Source organism: Dryobates pubescens, chromosome 2 (assembly GCF_014839835.1).
Source record: "Dryobates pubescens isolate bDryPub1 chromosome 2, bDryPub1.pri, whole genome shotgun sequence".
Classification (NCBI taxonomy): Eukaryota; Metazoa; Chordata; class Aves; order Piciformes; family Picidae; genus Dryobates; species Dryobates pubescens.
In genome coordinates this window covers 48003685-48027370 of record NC_071613.1, presented here as the reverse complement: position 1 = coordinate 48027370, position 23686 = coordinate 48003685, and the positions used below count along the sequence as shown (strand labels likewise).

Here is a 23686-nt window from a genome sequence, read left to right as displayed (position 1 = left end):
CTGAATCAAATCCGTTTTAGAAACTCTTTATTTTTATTTAGCATCTACTAGATGATGAAGAGAATGCAGTGCCAGAGATATATAGTGTAAAAAGCGATTCGAGAGAAGCCTCTTGGGATGCAGGCTCACTTTTACACCGTGGCATGGCTCCCGGAGGCTTTGGGTGGGGGAGCAAGCCCTTAGAGGTGTCTTGGAAATCGAAGTGGAAGGGTTATGTGGTACAGCTTGCAGGAATGCACTCAGGAAGTGAAAACCGCTCTGTGACCTGCCATCTGTGGGATGATTTTCAGCCCTTCAGCTAGCACTGACGGCATGCAGATTGTTTAACTTGTCCTTTTCTTTCACTTCTCATCAGTCTTACTGAACATAGTTAAATTTCTCAGACTGCAGTGTAGATACAGATACTTGCAGTACTCTAAAATGACATTCGTTTGAAATTCAGGCACTTGGTTTTTGAAAGCAAAGGCTCGTCTTCCTTTCAAGAGTCTATTTGGTGCACGATATTAAGTTGGTCTTTAAGAAGATACATATGTGTTTATAAAGTCTCCATGCTTGACAGTTGTATCAAGTCATAACTAGTTAGAGCAAGGATTAAAGCCTTGAGTTCTGTAGGATGAAGGAACGTTAGCACAGCAGGAATGAGTGTATAGCTGAGTGTAGTGGAAGTATCTGTGAGTTGACCATGATAATAAAAGCAAAAGATCTGTAATGTACTCTGCTGCAGTGCTGAGTGCTGTAATGCACTCTAAAGGCTTTTTTCCATCCCACCTGTTTGTGCATTACAAGTAGTCCCATTAAAGTCAGTAATTATGCCTTTATAGGTTTGCAAAGCATAGGTTGTGACCACTGAAGTAGAGAGGCTCACTTAGGGCTTTCAGAGATCCCAACCAGGAACTGCATGCTAGCATATAGCTGCATAAGGAATGACTGTTTTTAATGAGAGGTATACTGAGGAACCTGTATGTTAAAACGAATGTTCCTGAGGATCATCTGTAAGTACTCCATTAATCGACCTAAGTGTATGGGATGTACTCTGTAACATATTTGAATATGACATTAAGCAAGTCTCACTCCTATTTTATGTATTTCCCTCCAGTCTTCAAAGAACTCTTAAGATAGTTTTTTTTATGGACCTGTTATATTTTAATGCAGCCCAACCTTTTCTGCTTTCTAAGCTTTTAATTTCTGGTGCATTTTCTAGTTCAAGGTTGTTTTTTCCTGAAGTTCAGGAAACTGGAGGCAAAGATTTTTAGCACTGGAAACATTACAGAGTGTTGGAGTTGATGGAATTCATTGATTTCAGGAGAGAAAGGTATAAAGTGGTGACTTTACAGATGGGGAAAAAATAAGCAAACTTGAGATAAATAAGGAACAGGTGGGTAGTAGTGCAGTGGGATGTGATAGCATAATCATGCTTCTAGCTTTGGGTTTAACGGGTGCAGCACTCCCAGTTCATCTCATTTTGTGTGTATAAGTGAGAGCACAACATAAATTATGTCAGCTTTGTGTTCTGTGCAAATCAGCTGAGGTCTCACCTAGGTTGCTGTCTTGTGTAATGAAAGAAAGCAGAGAAACTAAAGATAAGCCTCTGAAAACAGGAAGAGGTTCTGAAAGGATCAGAAAGGAACTGCATTGTTTAGGACAGGCAAGGCACAAATCTTCCAATACGTAGGGTTTTTGTTTAGAGGGAGGGAATGATAATTTACAGCCCAGAGAAAGCTGAATCAGCAGAAGGGCAAATGTAGGAGGGGTGTTAAAGGTGTCCTACTATGTGTCTTATGCTTGTAGGCATAGGTTCAGTTTGTTGATCTGAGTGTTTGGGTATGTTCATTCTTGTCAGCTAAGATTGAGGGGGTAGACATGAGTGAGAATGGTGTCAGAGCTGTGCTTTTCAGAATCCGCCTGCACAGATAAACCGTGTTTAAGGACCCCGTTGAAAACGTAAGGAGACCAAAGCACAGAAGAGGTTGGGAAGATAACATAATTTCTGTCACTTGAGGTTTTAATAGGTTATTCAAACTTCTTAAGGGACTGTAAGTCTGCTTGCCATACAGCTGGAGCTGCCAAATGGGCGAAGTCAGTGACATGGCAATCAGATTATGGCTGCAGCGAAAATTCTTGGTGTTGCATTTGTTATCTAGAAATTTGCATTCTTTGCTTAAGCAAACCTGATACCTAGAAAATAAGGTAATTGATACCTAGTAAGAGTAGGTAAATACTTAAGTGTGGTTTTAAAAAGCTCCTTGCCTGAAGTAGTGTCCTTTTATACACAATAAAGTTACAGTCATGGAAATGAAAAATCTGCAGATCTTAGTTAATTTAGCACAATTTAAACCCAGGATTATTTCTTTTTATAATTGGTAACATCATCTGTTTTAGTTTTAAGTCTGTTGCTATCTTGTTAGGAAACATAAAAAAACATTGTGGACTTCATTGTCAGGAAGTTGTTGTCCACATTAATGCTGAATTCGATTTCCCTCAGCTGCTGTGAGCCCCTTTCTTTCCCTTCTTTCCACAAAATATGGGCACCATGACCCATGCAGAAGCACTTGCATGCTGTTCTCTTCATATCCATCAAAACTGGTAGGTTTTTATGATGTTCACTAACCCAGTATGATGCTTTGAGTGAGAGTTACTTCAGAATGTGGTGTGTCTAAGGATCACACACATTTTAAGGTAAAAATACAGAAAGGGAAAAATAACATGGAATTATTTCCATGAAGTCTATGAACAACACACTAAAGAATGAGAAAGGCTCTTACTCATTTTGTGATCTCAGTAGGCTGCAATCTTTGCTCTGTGCCTTTTGGGTGTTTGAATAGTCCTTGCTGCCTGTTCTACAGGCGAACAGTGCACAGCCTGCAAGTCATGATTAAAAGCTCTTCCTACGCCACTTCAGAATTTAGCTTGATTACATTGACAAGTAGATTTTAGCTGTGTCCTTCTGTGTGAATGTGTTTCTTTTTTCCTCTTGGTATAAACTTGTATAACACTGAATTAGCTCATTTGGGATGGCAGATAATTGCAAGTGTCCAAATTAATGACTCTTGAGCTGAGCTAAAGTAAGTGGCTGTGTAACCTACTGCAGTTCCAAAATCATAACTTAATTTTAGCAGTAAAATGATTTAAAGGAAGCTATTTGTGTATTCTATACCTAAACTTTCTGGTTTCTATAGGCTTGTGTAGAGTTTTTCTGTGGCTGCCAGGTGGATCCATTCAATACTCAAAAGTGTTGCTAGTGACCAGTTATTCCAATGTACCTTAGAGCCTTTGTTGGTAGTATCATGTATGTTCATTATCCTTCTCTTGAGTAAATTTGGGGGGGAAGTATCTTTTCTTGAATCTTGCTTTCTTACATTTCCTCTCCTATGCTAAGCTAGACCCCATTTTCACTTCCTTTTCACAGGGTATTTTTTTCCCCCTCCTACTTTCTTGAATGCTAGGGAAGAATTAAAGAATTAAAGGTTGATGATAGAAGCACAAGAGGCCCTCAAGGCAGTCTGAGGTCCCTCTGAGCTGAGAGCCTGGAAAGTTGTGATTGTGGCTCTTCAGGATTTCTAAGCTTTCTCAGTGTGAATTTGCAGGCTGTCCTTTGGAATGAGACACACATGTCTGGGAGTTTCTTGGCTGTTCAGTTTATTTAACTAGTTTTGTTGTGAATGAAGGATAAAATTTGGCGCATGAAACCTCAGAGAAGCTGAAGTTGGCTGGTACTCGTGGAGTGAGCTTTGCATTGAGGGACCTCTCCACAAATCCAGCTTCTCTAATTTTCATACAGTGCTTGTGCAGCCTCATGTTCTTATGTAGACCAAAGTTTTTATGAGTTGGGTATCTTCTGATGTGAGAAGTTATGACAGGATTATGGCCTGTTTCTTTTCAGGTTTTGACCTGATAGTGTAGGTAGGATCCATGAAGAGCTAATCACCAGACAGCAAAGATACAGGAGACAAAGAATCCAGTGCTACAAAGCAAGGTGAAGGGAAGTAGCAGCCTGTATTTGTTTGCTCCACAACTTTTTTTTAGTATCTCATACTGGACCTTGAAATGTTTCTTCTTTCCTAATGGTCCGGATGGGTTATTTCCACAGATTTTCAAATCATAACTTGCATTTAGTATAAATATTTCAGCACTGCAATGTTGTGGCAGTCAATATTTCAACTGGATATCTTGTTCTGACCTCCTGTGGGTTACAATGTTCACAAAAATGTTCTCTTTTGGGATGTTGTGTCATTGCAGAAGTAAATTTTCAGTATGGAAAGCATGAACAGAATAATTCCTTAATGGAGTATGGAAAAAAAGATTCTTCCAGGATTTTAGGAGTATCTTTTGCTTGCCACTAGCCAAAGAGGTTAGGGAGGGAAGGGGAAATGCTTTGTCCTTAACTTGGAAAAAGGAGTTGTGCTAAATTGAGAATTGTGGTGTAGTCCATTTTAAAAAAACAATTTGCACATGGGTTTTGAAGACCAATGATGTCCTGTGGTGGCTCTTTAATGACTCTTAATAGATCACAGCCTGTGTTGTAATGCTAAGTGCTAAGAACGTACAACATCATTAGCAATAACAGGAATCCAGATATGAATATATATATTCCTATATGCCTATTTATTTATTGAATTCCTTTATAGGAATTGGTTTTATTTTATTTGAATGTGTCAGAAGCCATCCAAGCTGCACAGCACCTTCCAGTCCTCCTGTTTCTGCTTTTCTTTTCCCTTGCATCCCACTTAGGCTTGATAGATTTTTTTAAAAAAAAATTGAAAAAAATTTATATATTACCAGAACAAGAGGACACAGTCTCAGGCTGCGCCAGTGGAGGTTTAGGCTGGAGGTTAGGAGGAAGTTCTACACAGAGAGGGTGATTGCCCATTGGAATGGGCTGCCCGAGGAGGTGGTGGGATCACCGTCACTGGGGGTGTTCAGGGTGAGGATGACAGGATGCTTAGCTGCATGGTTTAGTTGATTAGGTGGTGTTGGATGATAGGTTGGACACGATGATCTTGAAGGTCTCTTCCAACCTGGTTTATTCTATTCTATACATACATATATATATATTTTAAAAGGGGAGGAGGGGCTAGCACTTCAGAGTGGAGGACAAACCTACTCAGATCCATGGGCTGAATCTGTAAAGTTAATGATAAATGAGCCACCTTCTATGTACAACAGAGTTTGTACTGAGTTACTGAGAGCAGAGTACTGTCTGGATTGTGAGGAAATACTGGAGGGAGGATAGGGTTGTGGGTGGGACAGGGCAGGTTCTCTCCTTGTTTCATGGTTGTTTAGTACCTGACTTGAACGCTTTGCCCAGGAAGTCTGTTGGTTTCGTGAGTCTGATGGATGTTTGCCTGTCTAAATTAGTTGAAAATAGTTGCTAGGAGTCCAGAAGTACTGTGCAAGCTCTGAGTTATAATCCATCTTCTATTACTTCATAGGTACATGTATGAAACATTGCAGTTGGTCTTTTAGTTCATGCAATTTAGAAGTTTCAACATAATGTTTCAGCATTTAGTTTCGTGACTGCAGATAGGAAATGCAAAAACGCTTTGACAATCTCAAGCAAACTTTAGTTTTAATTTTTGGATAAAGATTTTTCATTTAAAGACTATGGGGAAGCATTAAAGTCAAAGGTAAAATAATTAACTTATCTCAGTTTGTCCTCAGATTCATGAGGGTTTTTATTCTGCTCTGCACAGGAAAATACAATTAGGTGCACCAGTCTAACAAAAATAACCTTTCAGTATATGCTTAAAAACACCATTTTGTTTGGAAGCTGGTTAGTGTTTTATGGTTATCTTAACCACAAAAAACTGTAGCATCTGACCTTTCCAAATGCTACTGGGGATGATATATTGCACCTTTTTTTTTTTTTTGGTAACAATCAGCTCTCAAGGAATATATCCCAAATTGAAGTCGTTGCTTCATCCACTGGTGTAATGTAGGGTATAATTCAGTTTTTATCTTTTTTTTTTGTATTCTGATCATGAGTTTGCATTTTTAAGACTAGACATGGAAAAAACTCTAGATAAATTTAGATTTTATTTTATTTTTTCTCCCTGGGATTTCCTTTTTATTATTCTCTTGTGGTCATTGCAAGTGTTTGCAGCTGTTGGCAGGATGCGTTTTGGCATGCTCAGTCTGTAGAGAGCAAGATGCAGACTGTCTGTTGATACTTTATTTTGGTTGTAGCCTGCTGTCAATGAATCCAGATTCTTACTCAGTTGATGATCTCTTACCTGTTTGGTTTTTTTATAGTACTGGCAGGTTTTGGCATGACTTGATTTATCATGCTGTTTATCATCTGCAAGAGCTTTCACAATGACTGCTTGCATATTTGCATTCAGACATCAGAATCTCTGTGGTCTTGTTAAGTGAGACCTGCTTTTTGTATTAAACAAAATCCAGCGGTATGTTTTTGTCCACAGTTTAGTGGAGTGTTTTTTCCTGCAAGACAACTGTCTCTAATTGGAAGCTGTCTTTTATTAAAAGCATGGGGTGACATGGTAAATATGTCAAGTGTTGGTGGTGGTTTTTTTTTTAATGCAGGCCTGTTCTTGATGGAAAACATTTGGTTACCTGCTGAAATGGTAGCCTGTGAGCTCGGCAGATTGGAAGTGAGCTGAGGCTGTGCTTGCAGTGTGCTGCTTTTCTGCTCTCTGTGCTCTCTCTGGTTTCAGTTTACCCTCTGCTCAGATTGGTGAGATTGGGATGATAGTATGGTACCTATTAGTTCAAAGGTGGAGCTCTCAAGTGCTGAAATTGTTCAAATAGCAAGCACATACACTCCACTCTTCTATGTGGAATAACTTCCCAGTTTCAGCCACCGTATTGCATTTATTGGGAAAGTTCTGTCAGGATTCTCTTGGCTATGGTCTTTCTGTATTCTGTGACTTACATTTTACCTACTTAATTTCCTCAAGTGTGAGATTTTTGTTTACTTGGAAATTAGGTATTTGTTGATTCAGTTATCCCTCCTTGTTTCACCTGCGGAGAATTCTGTGTAGTTGATCTATACTCTTGGGTTTTTTTCTTCCTGATAAATAGAATAGAATATAATAAACCAGGTTGGAAGAGACCTTCAAGATCATTGCGTCCAACCTATCATCCAACACCACCCAATCAACTAAACCATGCAACTAAGCACCCTATCAAGTCTCCTCCTGAACACCTCCAGTGATGGTGACACCACAACCTCCTCGGGCAGCCCATTCCAATGGGCAATCACTCTCTCTGTGCAGAACTTCCTCCTAACCTCCAACCTAAACCTCCTCTGGTGCAGCCTGAGACTGTGTCCTCTTGTTCTGGTGCTGGTTGCCTGGGAGAAGAGACCAGCCCCAGCCTGTCTACAACCTCCCTTAAGGTAGTTGTAGAGAGCAAGAAGGTCACCCCTGAGTCTCCTCCTCTCCAGGCTAAGCAACCCCAGCTCCCTCAGTCTTTCCTCATAGGGCTTATGTTCCAAGCCCCTCACCAACTTTGTTGCCCTTCTCTGGACATGCTCCAGCAAGTCAACATCCTTCCTAAACTGAGGGGCCCAGAACTGGACACAGTACTTGAGGTGCGGCCTAACCAGTGCAGTGTACAGGGCAGAATGACCTCCCTGCTCCTGCTCTCTACAATGCTAGCTTTTTGGGCAAATGATGTGTCAAGTTGCCAAATTAATCTCTCATAATAAGTAATTTATGCTATACAGGAATTAATCCTACAGACTTCCCAACTTTTGGGGCATTCTTGCCTTGTGTTTTGGAAATACCGCTTGGAGTGATCGGACTGTGGAAAACGCTCTGAAAACTCACATCAGAGTGAAATAAATGTATTAAAAAAACCTGTTGGTGTAGGTTGTATTGTGTGGGTGTGGTGTAACACAGAAGCACTATTAAGACACTTTTTAAAATGAATTAGCCTGGAAGTCTCAAAGGAAGCAGTAAGTAAAAAGAGAGCATTCTACTTCTGCCAACATAAACTACTTTAATTATACAAAGATAGTATCCCAAGCCATTTGCTCTTCTTACTTTGAGGAAAATGTAATCGAAGGAAAGCTGACTTTATTTTCTCTGCTAAAGTACATGTCAGCATTAAATATTTGAAATGGATTTTACAAGTATAAATAAAATTGATGAGGATTCTGAGTGTGGATGGTAGTCTCACCGGAATGCCTGCACTTGGATTTTGTTAAACACTTAAATACAGGCTGATTTTCCTAGGACTATTTTCATGACTCAATCATGAGCTAGTGTCTTGTGGTAATAAATACCTTCCTGTTTACTTTTAGGAGAACACTTACAAGTTATCAATGCTGGGTTTTTTTGTCTGTGTGTATGTTTGGTTTGGTTTTTTAAAGTTTTGATGCAAGTAAACAGCAAATTTGAAAGGTGATTTTCTTCTATTCCATTCAAGTATTGGTAAAATTAGAAGCAGCACAATGTGGTAAATTCCTCTGTTCTCCAGACTGTTGTAACAAAACTGTTACCTGAAGGCTTACTACAACACATGTGAATGCAGTGTAGCACAGGCTGCTTTTGCCTCTGCTTTCCCCTTAGTCATGCACCTGGAGGGTTCTGATGTGGCTGTTCGTGGCTATGGCTGTGGCTGTTCATGGCTGTGGCTGTTCATGGCTGTGGCTGTTCATGGCTGTGGCTGTTCATGGCTGTGGCTGTTCATGGCTGTGGCTGTTCATGGCTGTGACTTTGTGCTTTTTTGCTATCCATTTTAACTAGATTTACAAGCAAGCATTACAGTCATGTCTGTGCTTTGGGTTGTACATGTACCTGCTGATAAGCAGCAGCACTGAATGTATATTCTGGACAAAAATATAGTTGTAAGCTAACCCTTTTAAAGGTATTTTTTTTTCCTATTTAGGAAAGAAACGTTTGTTAAAAGCATTTCTATTCCAAGCTGCTTTTGAGCTAGTTTTCAAATTGCACACCACTTCAGTCTGCTTATGGTTTGTTTTACTGTGACAGCTACAGTATGTAGCCAAGAAGTATTTATTGTCAAGGTTAAAGTTCCTGTTCAAGTGGACTGATATTTTTCAGGAGAAATACTGTAAGAAAATTTTCAAGTACCATTAATGCAGTTAATTCCCAAGGCCAAGGTTGCAGACTGCCAGATTTGTAACATTTCTGGTGTCTGGGAGTCCCTTTTGTCATTGAAATAATCAATTTTACCATCCTCCTGTGTGTCTCATCTGCAATTCACAAGGTTTTTCATCTGAAAGCACTTCTAATCTTGTGTGCTTTTTTTTTTTTCCCATTTATAGAGCAAATTCTTTGGCTTTTGCTATTGATTACTTAAAACATTTTTGATCAACAAGTGTTTTAAAACTTGACAAAAACTGTTGCTATTTAAAAATGCAAACTAATGATGTGTAAAAGGAAATAGATGTATTGGCTAAAGATATAAAAGTGGGAAGAGCATGACTCATTTAGAATTCTTTTGCTATCTTGAGTTTTATCAAGGACATTTGAGAGGAAATAGTAAACTAACACAAGTCCCATTTTCCTAATATAATCAGTTCTTCAGGGACTTCTGCTGCTTAACCAATTAGTATCTGATGCTAAAGCTGGGACCCTTTTTAAAGGGGTGGGATGGCTTTCCTCTTTCACCATAGTTTTTGCTTTATTTCTCTTTATGGTGATTTAAACAGCAGACGACTTCCAAGGCTTTTCAGTATCATCTGGTATACAAAACGGATGATAGAAGAAAAGCAGCAAATGAAAACATAAAGGCTGTACAGGCTTTTTAGTAACAGGAGGCTCCATAAATGAGGGCTCAGGGCTCATTTGTATTTGGGAAGTGTAGAGTTTATCCAGTTAAAAGAAGAAAGGATATTAAACCCTTTTTGAAGTGTTTGATGGCCAGACATCTGTGACCTGGGCATCGAAAAGCAGAATCTCTTTCCATTCTGTTTGATAACAAGGGAGGTTTTGCTGTTTATTTCATGCCCTTTTAAATACACTACCACTTGCATCTTCTCCTTAGGTTCTCCCCACTTTCTATGGTTTTCTGTAGTGCCTTCAATGGGCAGTGCCTGCTCATATAATTGCAGTTTTCCTAGAGTTAAGGTAACTTAGCCAGTTGAAAAATTTTGCTGCTTCTGTGCACACCTGCAACAGAAATTTTACATGCTTCAGTGCAGATACAACTTACGTTTTCTATCTTGTTTGTCTTCTGACAGTAGCCTGCTGAGAAATTGTGAAATCCTGAACTAAATATCTCTTGGTTTTATGTCTCTCATCTTGGACATTCTTGGTATCATTATTTACTTAATAGTCATTTAAAGATGGAAATGATGTTTGAAATGTCATAAACTGAAATGTTAAAGAGAAATACTCTTGTGCAATTATTTTAACTATCTGTAAAATTTGTTATGCAGCAAAGTGTCAAGCTGTCATGGTGGACATCTGCACAAACAGCTTATTTTTGCAAGCAAATTCACATACAAGTATTAGTGTCCCTTGGTGGTGTTCAAGCAGTATGTGTGCAGAATTTACTGCTCTAGTGTCTTGAGAGAGGTTGAGATTATGAGATTGGATTGAAATGGTGATGAAGAAAATTCATGTGCAAAGGCAACAGACTTGAGTTTCTTCACTGTTCTTTGTTTTATATGATTAAGGCCTCTCTGTTTGGACTTTCTCTTTGCCTCTTGGTTTATCCAAAGGAATGGCCCTATGCAGTCTCTTTTCCAGTTAAATTCTTCGGGCCAGATCCATGAAGGAGCTTCAGGAAGCTGTGGAGTGAAATCCAGATTGGTGTGTTTGGCTGCTCAGCGCAGGAATTTGAGATGTTGGCGTGTAAATGGGAATTTTCTAAGCAGGACAACATAAATGCCAGGGTGTCTTTAACATTTCCAGGTCATGGGCATCTGATTTCAAACTGTAGGAAAATATTGTAATCAAATAATGATTGCGAGGCCCAAAACTCCTGGGCATCAGGAGTATCACTATTGCATTCAGAAATTACCAGGGATTACTTCTTTTGAGCTGCTCGTCTGTTACTATTTCTTTTAAATGGCCAATATGCTGTAGTAGTAATTTTTGACTTCTATTAGCAAACATCACTTGAAAAAGCTCTTCATTTCTTCCAGAGAGTGCATAGTATGTCTCTAACGTATCCATATCCATGCCTGTACTGTCACAGAATAAATTAGGTAAGCAGACATTAGAGTAGGGATCCAAATGCTTCAAAGATGTGTGGTCTGGTTATGGGGCATTCATCTTACTTTCTGGCTTTGATATTTGTTTCTTAGAGTCTTTTTCATATAGTTTCAGGAAAGAAATTTAAATCACTCATGCCTCAGAAGAGTTTCTAAGCAAAATGGCAAGAGGCTCTTATGGGAAATGAGAGATTTACTCTAAACCCATTTGGGTGGAAGAAGATAGAGAATAAGGATCTCCTGCACCCTGAGCAAGTGTGGCAGCTTGCAAAAAGGCAGTATCACCTTCCTTTTAAGAATAAATGCAGTTTAACTTTGTGTATAGCCTAATCCCAGTAGTGACTAGCTTGGAGCATGACCCTTTGGACGGGTTCTGCGTAGGACTTTGCAAACGTGTGCTTAGTTAGACAAATTGTGCTGGGCTTAGTGCAGAGGCTGTGGTATACACCAAAGAATTTTAGGGCCTGCATACACAAGCTGACCACATGTACTGCACAGGTTACTGTACTTGGGAAGGCCATTGCCTCTCCAAGACAAAATGCAAGGCAATTAATGTGCTGCATTTCAAGCGAGAGCTTGCACAGAAGGATTGCTGTGTCTCAGAAGGTGGGCACTAATTCAGAACTGCCATGAAGAAGCAGCAAGTAGATAAACAAAAACAACAAAAACTTTTCTGACTTTACACACCTTGAAGGTAAACCAGAAAGAGACCATTCTGATTTCAGCCTGGTCCTGACTTTCCAGAGAGTTGCAGATTTGTTGCTGCCACTCCCATTACTCCCCCATCCCCACAGGAAAGGGGTTCTTTTTAGTTTTGTCTTTAAGCTTGCATTACATCTTTCCTGTGGGCCAGTGTGGGAGGCACATCTTATTCCTGTTTGTGTGTGCATTTAAACAAAACCAAAACCCCCCACAAACACACAACCAAAAAACAGCAAAGAAAGAAACAAAAATCCCAACCCAAAACCTAGAATCTTGTGCATGAAATTGCTTTTAGTTGAGGTCATTAGAGGTATCTGAGGGGTAGGCTGTAATTCACAAACTGCTCTACAGAAGTTGAAGGTCAGGTGGCATTTGTACCCTGGAGCTCTTCTCTACTTGTACTTGGCTAACTTCTGTCTTAGCATGGAGCTGCTGGGAAAATGACAAGGATCCACCTTGTGTTGGGCCACCCGATTTCTGTTGTACTTCTCTGAGCAGCTACCAAAACACATTACTCATAAAGTGGCTGTGCCTCCATTCCTCACCCTTTTGTTAAAATTGCAGTTTTGCTAGAGCTAGGGTGTATTACCTAGGAGAATATATACAGAAAGACATTTGTGGTGGACAGTAAAGAAGTCAAGCAAAGGCATGTGGTCAAGGCTTGTGGTTTGCATAAGGAGGTTCTTTTAATGACAGTCTCATTAGAAGTTCTTACCTGAAGTGCTGTTAACTTTTGGCTTCAAAATTGCATGACTAATACATGCATAACCTTCAGGTGACATTGTTGTCCTGTCATAGTCTCAGAAACATCTCTTGTGAGATAAGACACGCCATCAGTGCAGTTGAGAACATCGTGGAGAGCCTTTTGGCTGTCCTTGCAGAGAGATCTCAGGCAGATTAGTACAGAGCTACTCCACAATTTCAGCGTGTGATTTTGAGATGGATGTGATGCTAAAGATACTGACAATTGAGATGGAGATTAGTAGAAGACACTTAGAATTGAGAAGGAACCCTCATCAATTGCTATCCCCACTCCATTTGTGACATAAATGTCCCCTATGAAAAAAATGTTTTGCATAAGCCAGAGGATGGTGTGTGATAGATACCCCAATGCCTTTTGGAGAAGAGGCTGCAGGGAAGTCACTGGGAGTATCAGCAGCACATCTGTGTATACAGACAGGTAGTATGGGGTTGTGTGTATATATTGTGATTGTCAATATACCTAAACACAAGACTTTGTGGACTGCTTTTGGATACTTAGTAACTTCTGAAGTAAATTGGAAGATTGTGATTATCCAACAAAAGTTTCCAGCACGTTTGGGATTCTCATTTCTTTTCCCCTGCTCTCCTTTTCTTCTTAGCTAATATAGGCCTGCTGAAACACTTCAGGGCCCTGAATGGGGAGAAATAAAGGAAGATACCTGAATGATCAAGGTTGAATTCAGGTTTTCACCTTTGGGATTTTGTAAATCAGTTCTGTGTTACAGATTTCAATAGAAATCTGCTTATACCTTTGTACTCAGCTGTACAGTCCCTTGCTGACTTACTGCTGAGGGCTCCAAATTCAGTAGGAGGGAGCTGAGTCCATGTCTCATTAAATGACGTGAGCCTGTTTTTCTCCATGGAAGTTTCTCCTGCCACTCTTAAGAGCTATGCAGCAAGCAAGACAAGCTCTGGTTTACTGGTAAACTGTGATCCAGTATTGGTACTGCCTTATATCTTTAATATCAGGAATTTTTCTGTAGTGGCAATGATGGCTGCTCTGAAGATGACTGGGTGTGCCTCATTCCCCTGTGAATCACATGTTAGTCAGACACACTTTGCCCTATATGAACTGCTTGTGGAAACTGTATACCTGTGGAATCTGGCTCATCCATGGTACCCTTTTTAAAGTATTTACACCAAGAAACAGTGGTGGGACAGGTCTGACCATTCTGAATAAAGCCTTCTGTTTGCAAAAGTTAGTTAAAAAATAGCAAACCCACTGTTGCTAGGTTATGCATTTAGAGAACTGAAGAGTTTTATCAATTCTATTTTTTCAACTTTTTATTGGTCTCATCTACCACATTTTTAAACTCTTATTTTCACCCAAGTATAGCTCTGTGTTATGAAAATCAAGCCTACTGTGTATTATGTGTTTTAACATAGACCCTGGCAGCCCTAGTGACTGTCCAGAGCACTGTACACTGAAAAATCTTGTGCTTAACCATGAGGCTGGAGGGCTGAGGAGCAGGAGTTACCATCAAATCCCTTCCTTGACCCATGAGTGAACACTGGTAGCATTCTTGGTGCTGAAGGGAGAGTGTGGAGACTTGCTGATAAAATGCTTTAATAGTCAGCAGAGACCAGAAGCCATAAAGGTTGTTTGTGTGTGTGTCCCCTCCTCTTTTAATTTTTTTTTTTCTTTCTTTTTTTTTGGAAGCCTAAAAATGTGACAGCTTTTAATGAGTCAGGAGACTTCTTGCTGAGTAGGCCATAGTATTTTTAGATGTGCTGATTTATGTCTGAATACTGTCTTTTTATGTAAAATGCATCTTTCATTTGACTGTTTTTCTTTCAGTCTACTGGCAGTCTGTGTGTGCTGGGCAGGCTCCCACACCACAAGCAGCTATGTAGTCCATTACCTGTAACAGTTTAGCTTTTGTTTTCTATGAAATACTGAGTACAATAATCAAACAGTTTTAACATTTTCGCTTGTTAAGGCACTGCTGATCTAGCTGTAAGTGTGTGTAGCCAGAGGCTCCAAAGTCACTGTGTACATGTAGCTGTGGAATCTGTGCCACAGGTTCTGATTTGCAGGGTAGGGTAGAGTGAGTGAGTCAATATTTGCTGATTTTCTTGGCAGTCTTCTTGTGTCACTAAAAGCCTTTTAAAACAATGTGAAGAGTGAACAGCTCTATTCTGCATAGGAGGTCATAGAGGCATCAGTTTGTGAGGGTCTTGGTATTTTAGGCACTACATATTGAAGAAGAAAATGAAAAAAACCTTGCATCTTGAGCCTCCAAAGACTGACTTGCATGTTCTGAGTACACACAGTGCATAATGCTAATCTCTTCAGGAAATGTGAATTTCTTTCTGATACTTCCTTTGGGGTTTTTCCTCATTATTTGTCTTGTTTTGCCTGTGAAGCTTTCAGTGAATGTTCCTGTAATGCATATGAAGTCAAGGCTTTTTGCATGGTTACTCACAACTGTTACAGTGTGTTCTGGACAAGATCAGGCTTACAACTTCAAAAATGCTTTTATTGCAAAGCATTTTCAGTGTTAGATGAGGTCCTGTGCTGACCACGTTGCTGTTCAGAGAGAAATACACCTTTCTTTTGAGTATACCCTTCTCTTGGCCCAGCACTAATGTGAGCAATTAATGTCAGTGCTAGAGATTGTGTGGGTGTTAGGGGACACATGACCACGTTGTGAACAGCTGCATCAGTAGCAGCATCACAGCAAAGCCGCCTGAAGCAGCACTCCTCCTCTGGCCTTACTGTATTTGTTGCCAGGCTTTTTGCTGCATTATCGACTTGAATGTATGGATTGCTAAAGTCAGTGCTGCCTTATACTGCCCAAGATCTTCCAGGCTTATATTTGAGTGCTGAAGATAGTAGAGGTGCTACTACAGAGTTTGGTGCTTTTGCTGGCAGTGCTAATTCAGTTAGTGCAGCTGTCTGGCTGTGTAAAGAAAATGAGAACTTGCTCATGTCTGTGTTTGTTAGCAATGCGTGTAGGCTGAAATTCTTGGATGTAGCATGCATTTCAGTCTGCATGTTACAAAATTTGTGCTGTTAAGTTAATGTAACACCAGTTGTAGTAGCTGGATAGTTGTGGTACTGAGTTTGGTAGTTTTCATGAACACACAGGTAGTGTCTTTAGTTTTCTTACATCATGACAGTGATGTATACAGCCACACCACTTTCTGGAAGTTGGATGAGTGAAGGTGTGTTGTTGTTTTCCTCGATCTTATTAAACATATAGAGAAGTGTGGCCAGCAGGTCAAAGGAGGTGATTCTCCCCCTCTACTCAGCTCTGGTGAGACCCCACCTGGAGTACTGCCTCCAGTTCTGGAGCCCCTATTACAAGAGGGATATGGAGGTGCTGGAACGTGTCCAGAGAAGGGCCACGAGGATGATCAGAGGCCTGGAGCACCTCTTCTATGAGGACAGACTAGAAGAGTTGGGGCTGTTCAGTCTGGAGAAGAGAAGGCTCCGAGGTGACCTCATTGTGGCCTTCCAGTATCTGAAGGGGGCCTACAAGAAGGCTGGGAAGGGACTTCTCAGGATATCAGGGAGTGATAGGACTAGGGGGAATGGAATGAAGCTGGAGGTAGGGAGATTCAGGCTGGATGTGAGGAGGAAGTTCTTCACCATGAGAGTGGTGAAGCCCTGGAATGGGTTGTCCGGGGAGGTGGTTGAGGCCCTGTCCCTGGAGGTGTTTAAGACCAGGCTGGATGAGGCTCTGGCCAGCCTGATCTAATGTGGGGTGTCCCTGCCTATGGCAGGGGGGTTGGAACTAGATGATCCTTGTGGTCCCTTCCAACCCTGACTGATACTATGATATTTCAAAGATAAATCTGTTTTGTTACCACTGTCAGTATCAGCTGTCTGTACTTGCCACCTGTGGCAGTACATCTTGGGAAATGCTTGTGGCATAACAATGGCCAGCCTTGCTATGTCCCCAGCTGGCAGTCCATGGGCAAGGGACTTTATTCCCCTACAATTAGCAGTTACAAAAGCACTTCTACCACTGGCACTTATTGTAGGATTTGTAGTATTTCTATACTGACTGCTGAGCAGGGAAGAACTACTCTGATGCTGAATTGTGCTCTTAAGCATTGATAAATTGAAGCACTTTGTGTTCTATACCAGGTAGGGAGCATTGTTTTACCTTTTTCAAAATGAGAAGCTCTTTATTCTTTTTTTTCTGTCTATTTGCTATCTTGGTTTTGTGTATTTTTGTTTGCTTTAAAAGGCAAGTCAGTGGTTGGTTTTGATATGGGCAGAGAGGTAGCTTCATGAAAGGGTAAACAAAGGCTATAAATAATTATAACCCAACTTTTTTTTGGTCTTAATAGGTATACAAAGCTTGGATATGCTGGTAATACTGAACCCCAGTTCATTATTCCTTCATGTAAGTATTTGTTACTTGTATATGAATCTTGAAGTTAATTTCCATAAAATGTTATGTTAAAAAAAGCAGTTAAAAAGGAGTGAGTGGGAAGGACCTTGTGAGTGATGACACAGAGTGATAGAATGGCGCTATTCTGTTTTACTGTGGATGCTCAGATTACAAAGTTGCATTCATTGAAATGGTATACTAATACTTGGAGTGACTTTGTTGGACATCAGAATCACATTAAAATACAGTAGCATGGGTGTATTTAGAATAGAATTAACCAGGTTGGAAGAGACCTTTGAGATCATCAAGTCCAGCCTACCACCCAACACCATCCAATCGACTAAACCATGGCACCAAGCACTCCATCCAGTCTCTTCCTAAGCACCTCCAGTGATGGTGACTCCACCACCTCCCTGGGCAGCCCATTCCAATAATTTACTTTTATAATTTATCAGGTAAAGCACGAGTTAATTCTAAGGGGGGGTGGAATTTGAATGCTTTAATATCTTTACTTGCCAGATATTTTTCAGTATTACAGCTATGTTAATTCACTGTTTTGCAAATAGAATCATAAAACTCTCCTTTTTAATTTTTGTTTCCCCCCCCCCCATGTAAAATTGCCTATTTATTTGCTCCCTGTCTTTTCACTTGAAATGATGCAGCTCTGCTCTAGAGAGTGGAACTCAATCAGCTTCCTTTACAAATGCTTCACCTTTCGACCTCTTACACCCCTTGGCATTTTGTCAGTGTTCATCTGTGCCAAAGTAATCACGTATTACATCCTGGTAAAAAGGAATAGTTAGTACACCCAGTTTTCCTTGGTAATGCAACAGGAAAAGAGCTGGAACTAATAATACTTAAGTGCAGTCACGGGAAAATGGAACCTGGTACTGCAAGCTCTATGCTAATTTTTCTAGGAAATGCACTTCAGAAAAAGCAATTTGCATGGAATGCTCAGATGCATTCTCCTGTTTCATACAAGTGATAGAGATCTTTTCAATCTCTATACTGGTTTCAAATATATAGTTCTAAATTTATTTGTGTTTTTTTTTTTTTTTTTTCCCCAAATGAATTTCCTTTGGTTTATGTAAATGGCACATAAAATGTACTCCACAGTTTTATCACACACAAGCTGGTTTCAGCATCAGATGAAAAAGGTTACTGAACCATTGGGAAAAACTTTACACTGTGCTTTAGACTTCATATCACTCTTTAAAAATGACCAAATGGCTATTTCACTTCAAATAAATAGTTCACTTATTTTTTTTTTTTGGTTTTAAACTTTAGGTTTGTTTTGTTTAATTTTAAAACAACATTCTTGTTCCAGAAAAGCAGAAGAGCTATCTGGGAATGAAATGACCTGTCAGATCATTAAGCAGAGAAATTTATACAATAGGGATGCTATTTAAAGTAGAAGGGAAAGGGGGTGGGGAAATGGGAATAGCCTGGAGAAGAGGAGACTCAGGGGTGACCTTATTGCTCTCTACAATTACAGGCAGAGCTTGGTCTCTTCTCCCAGGCAGCCAGCACCAGAACAAGAGGACACAGTCTCAGGCTGTGCCAGGGGAGGTTTAGGCTGGATGTTAGGAAGAAGTTCTATACAGAGAGAGTGATTGGCCATTGGAATGGGCTGCGCAGGGAGGTGGTGGAGTCATCATCATTGGAGGTGTTCAGGAGGAGACTTGATGGGGTGCTTGGTGCCGTGGGTTAGTTGTTTAGGTGGGTTGGATTGGTTGATAGGTTGGACATGATGATCTTGAAGGTGTCTTCCAACCTGGTCTGCTCTATTCTATTCTATCCTATTCTGTTTTGACAGCTTTTTGGTATAGTGTGATGTAATTTTTAAAAAAAGGACTCTAGCCTAGATGCTCCTACAGCTGAAATAGTCCTTGACTGCATATCTGTTAATGAAAAAGGCATTTTTCTCATTTGCACTGTAATCCAAGTTCGATAATTATACTGACAGCACTATTTTGCAGTGTTCTCTGCCTCAAATGAAATAGCAGTGGTGTCCACGTTAGAAACTGTGTATAGCAGCACCTAGGTTTAAAATAAAATGTTAAACCCCCCCCACTGTGGATCTTTTCAAAGCACTTTTGTGTCTTTGATTTCCTTAATATTATCCCCAGTGGAAAAATGGTTAGGTTTCTCCTTTGACTTCCAGTAATGGTGATTGCATTTTATCAACTTGATTCTCTAGAAAATGTTTGCTGTTGAACGAGCTTGAACAGCATTCCTTCTGCCTTACTCACTTGCTACTTATCTTACTCTTGTTCTTAAGAAACTTTTATCTCCTTATGTTGTGTTCTTGATTTAATTCTGAATATGCTTCTGTAGAGGTGATAAATGCTTGCTTGAAAAATGAAGTAAATGAGAATATATTGGGGCAATTGTGAGGAAGCTTGGGTTCACTGCTTTCTTCCGTGACTGCTTTCTGGATCATTCAGTTCACTAATTTTTGCTTGATTTTTATTCACTTAATCTTTTTTTTCCCTGCTATGGGTTAAAATAGGAGTCAGCTTCTTGCCATTGCTCAGTAATTCCTTGATTTATCATCTATTTCAGTTTATCTGTGATAGTTTACATGTTAGATGGGCCTTTCTTTACCTCTAAAATTAAAAAACCAGACTTGAATAGTGGCTAAGCACAAAAACTGTTTGCATGTCAACTGTTTTTTTCCCCTAAAAGCTCTTAATTCTTATGCTAAGCAAACCAAAGGCAAATGCTCCGAGTTTCTGCTGGAGTGCTGCCCATCTTGAGACACCATAGCAGACTGGCTCTGCTTTCAGCAAGATTTATTTTCTGGTTTGTATTTTCAGGATTCAGGTTGCTTCCTTCTCATTTCTGACTTTCAAAACCGGAACTGGACAGGCTAGCATCAAAGTCAGCAAAATACTGAGAGCTTGTCTTAGTCTTATAACAGGGTGAAACCACTTTGACTTGAAAGTTTCTATAATCCCAAGGCAAGCAATGGTATTTTACATGAAAATTCTTGAAGGTAACATACATCTGTACCGAAAATTTTCCCCAAATGTGTGTTTCTTGTAACAATGACCTGAAAAATACTTAGCAGCTGTCTTTTCACTTGCAGCAAGTAGCTGGCCTTGCAACATCTTCACAACCATTGTAGCTTCTGCTTCCTATCTAGGCTTCATGCTATTCAGCTTCCTCTCTGCTCTCTTGTGAACTGCTACAGAAGTTGCAGTATGATTCAGTTTTCTTCTTGAAGAGCTCAAAATGTCTATTTTAATCCTGTTCAGTCTTTCACAATAGTTAACTTTTTAAATTTCTCTGGCTGCACAGCTCTGCTTTTGTTGCTCATTATGGAAAGAGAAAGGAGAAGGATGGGGAGCATCAGTGACCAGAGGTGCTTTACCCTAGTGTGTTACTGACTTCCAGATCCTGTAGCTGTGCAGCCCTGTGTCTGCTGGGCTTGTGGCTGCAGCAGCTGTTTTAACAACGTTTCCTAACTTAGTTGTGAGCAAGCAGAACTTCTTACGAAAGCTGAGAATTGGCGTAATAATTCTGCCTTTGACAGATGTTTTGGATCAGAACCTTTGAGAAATTGAGGCTGATAATAATGCTGGTTGGATATATGAATTTCCTCATCTGTGTAAAAAAACTTGATGGGGTGCTTGGTGCCATGGGTTAGTTGTTTAGGTGGTGTTGGATTGGTTGATGGGTTGGACGTGATGATCTTGAAGGTCTCTTCCAACCTGGTCTATTCTATGTAAGACAGCGTTTAAAAGAAATTACTAAGACTTGCAAAAACAACAAGAGTTTTTGCTGGCACTGCAGCCCTGGTAGCCAGGGGGCTGATACAGATGATGAAGAAAGAGAACATCTCTGTCCCTGTGATATCACTGATCCATCTTTCCAGGATCCTGTGTTTAGCCATAGCCAGTAATTTTCTCATTAAAAGCTTTTCTACTATATTTATGATGAGTAATTATCCTGGAAGGAATAAATTGCTATGATACAAGCTTTTCACTTCTCTCAGTTATTCCTTGAAGTGAAGGAGAGTGTTATGGCCACATGAAATGAAATTCTTCACCCTATTCTTAAGAATAATATAGGAGTTAGGATTTGCAGGGAGAAATTAAATATAGTTTGTGAAATGCATTTTAGAGTATCTAAAGGTGCATCATGTGGCAATACAAATTTCTGTCCTTCTACAGATATCCCCTCTGCTTCTTCACAATTTTCTTCTTCTGTGTGCCTTATGTGTTCTTCTGCTGCTTATTTCCTATCTTCTTTCCACAATTTTTGAGCTTCTTTAGTTGCTATTTGATCCCTTCTGCAGGCCATATCTCACTGTGATAATATGTTTAGAAGTCAGTGTAAGTGAAATCATCCATTTATGTAATGGCAATGTGTTTTCTTTCTTTCTTTCTCTTCATACAACTTCTGTAACTGCATTATATTTGAAAAAAAAAATCATTGTTATTAGCTGAGTGCAGAAAATTAGCACTTGTTGAATAAAATGTCATCTGTATCCTGTCTTAGTAATTCTTTTCATGGTTTTATCTCCCTGAGTGCACACTGAGTGTCTTAAGTCTGTATTTAGGTCTCTATCGTATTACTTCATAAATCCTAATTCTGTTTACCTGTGATAAGAATTCAGAATACCTGTTTTATTTGGTTGTGCTGTGCTTATGCCTGAGACAAAGGATGGATACAATTGCAGTGTGTTCCTGTTTTCCAGTGCTGGAATTTTCTATTTCTTAGTGTAGGGTATGTGATGTACAATACTGTTTGTGTGCTCTCTTGCAGGTATTGCTATCAAAGAGTCAGCAAAAGTGGTCGATCAAGCACAAAGGAGGGTTTTGAAAGGTGTTGATGACTTAGACTTCTTTATCGGGGATGAAGCAATAGAAAAACCAACTTATGCAACCAAGGTATTAAAAGAGATGTTTAAAATTTCCCAGTACTCTTTAGAAAGCTTCAGCTATACAGCAAGCTGCTTCTGAAGAATGCTGTTTGGGTTAGCTTTAATCGTATTTTGTTACTACCTCTGTTTTACTGGAAAACAAGGCTTGCTGTTAGTTTTGTTGACCTTCAGGAGCCTGTGGGAATTTGCAGCACAGTATGTCAATATAGACTGCTTGTGAAGTGAAGGGAGGCTGGGAAAGTTAAGCGGAAATACCACGTGCCTCCATGTTCTTCCATCAGCAGCGTCAGAGTCAGGATGCAGGGCTGGGGAACCCTTGTCTCTGCCTTTCAAGGTTGGAATCTGAGTTTGGAAGAAGTATCAGATGGGAATAGGGAGAACGTAGTGCCAGGTTTCTTGCATCTGTAGATCATATGATTTTACTGCAGTTGAAGACACAGTTCTGTAATTTCTTTATTTTTATTCCTTTAAATTGTGGTTCAAATCCTGTTTTGTTACTCCTCTGCGACAGTGGCCCATCCGCCATGGTATAGTTGAAGACTGGGACTTGATGGAGAGGTTTATGGAGCAAGTAATCTTCAAGTATCTAAGGGCAGAACCCGAGGATCATTATTTTCTTTTGGTAGGTAAAAGTAGATCTTGCTTGTGAAATTGTATATGACAAATAAGAATGCTTCAGTTTAAGATAAGCATGTTCACGCTTAAGAATTATTGCACATACCACCACAAGCAAAGATTAAACTACTTGGAACTTTTGTGACCCAGCTTATCCCACCCAGGTTCTTGAATTATCTGAAGGTGTCAGAATGCAAATTTTTTTTTCTTCCTCTCCTGATTTCCTTCCAAATTTTCTTTCATCACTTCCCCTCCACCCCCTTACTTATCCACTGAATTTAGTCACCAAGTTTACATCTTTAGAGGTGAAAAAGTACCTGTGTGTTTTGACTGCATAATTGTGATCGTTTTGTTTTTACAATGCTCTGCCACCTGGATGATATATCTAGAATGTGATTTCTTCTTTTTAATGTATGTGGCTTTGAATGAAATCAGAAGGCTTGATTCTTATCTTTGGGCAGATTAGATGTGAAATAATGTCAATGGTATTCTGAAGCAGCTGCTATTCCTTACTATTTTACGCTAGGCCATTGAAATAGGTAATGTTAGTCTAGTGCTTATAGAGCAAATTTGGAACTAGAGGTATTGGCCATGTTTGTTAAAGAATGTGTAATGCAACCATCTTCTTGCAGCAGATCTGATTAGGTTCAGTTGTTCAAGGCTGCATCCAGGCAAGCTTTGAATGTCTCCAAGGATCAAAATGCCATAACAACTCTGAACCCATTTTCCAATATTTGATCACCCTCACATTCCCTTTTTTCCCCTCGTACTTAGGATTTGTCTGTTGCAGTGGCCCCTTGTCCTGTCATTTTTGTTTGGCTTCCTCCTCTTCTAACCCATCTGTTACATAGCTGATACAATGAAAGACTGATTTTATTTTTAGTTTGTGAAATATTCTGTAGCCTTATCCAAAATGCTCCTTCAGAGGAGAGACAATATTAATTGTGTTTGGAACTTTAATAAACATTCTAGCATACTATCATTGTGTATTTTATGTTGCTAGCTTCTCTGTTGAGTACATCTCTACAGCTGATTACGTCAATTTGTTTTCTAGTGATTGCCTTCTGAAGAGAGCCAGCTTTTCCTATTAATAAATCACTGAGGAATTTTTAAAATAGCTGTCATTCTTTAAGTGTGCTGAAGCCTTTGTCTTTTGACTCATTTTGATTGATAGCCTTTGATTCTTTCAAGTGAAGTAAAAAAGCAGTAAGGAGCTAACTCACC

At 39.7% G+C, this 23686-nt stretch overlaps 1 protein-coding gene across 2 annotated transcripts in view; it reads left to right on the top strand.

The window, feature by feature from the left end:
* ACTR3 (actin related protein 3) overlaps positions 1 to 23686 on the top strand; it is a 32995-nt gene that overhangs the window by 981 nt on the left and 8328 nt on the right. The window contains exons 1-4 of one of the 2 annotated variants that reach the window (XM_054176841.1): positions 2516 to 2583; positions 16913 to 16968; positions 21730 to 21854; positions 22359 to 22469. In XM_054176841.1, coding sequence (XP_054032816.1) covers positions 2522 to 2583; positions 16913 to 16968; positions 21730 to 21854; positions 22359 to 22469 — 354 coding nt within the window. In that variant the 5' untranslated portion in view covers positions 2516 to 2521. Of the gene's footprint in view, positions 1 to 2515; positions 2584 to 16912; positions 16969 to 21729; positions 21855 to 22358; positions 22470 to 23686 lie in introns of those variants that run through there. The other variant, XM_054176845.1, reaches the window with a different exon arrangement.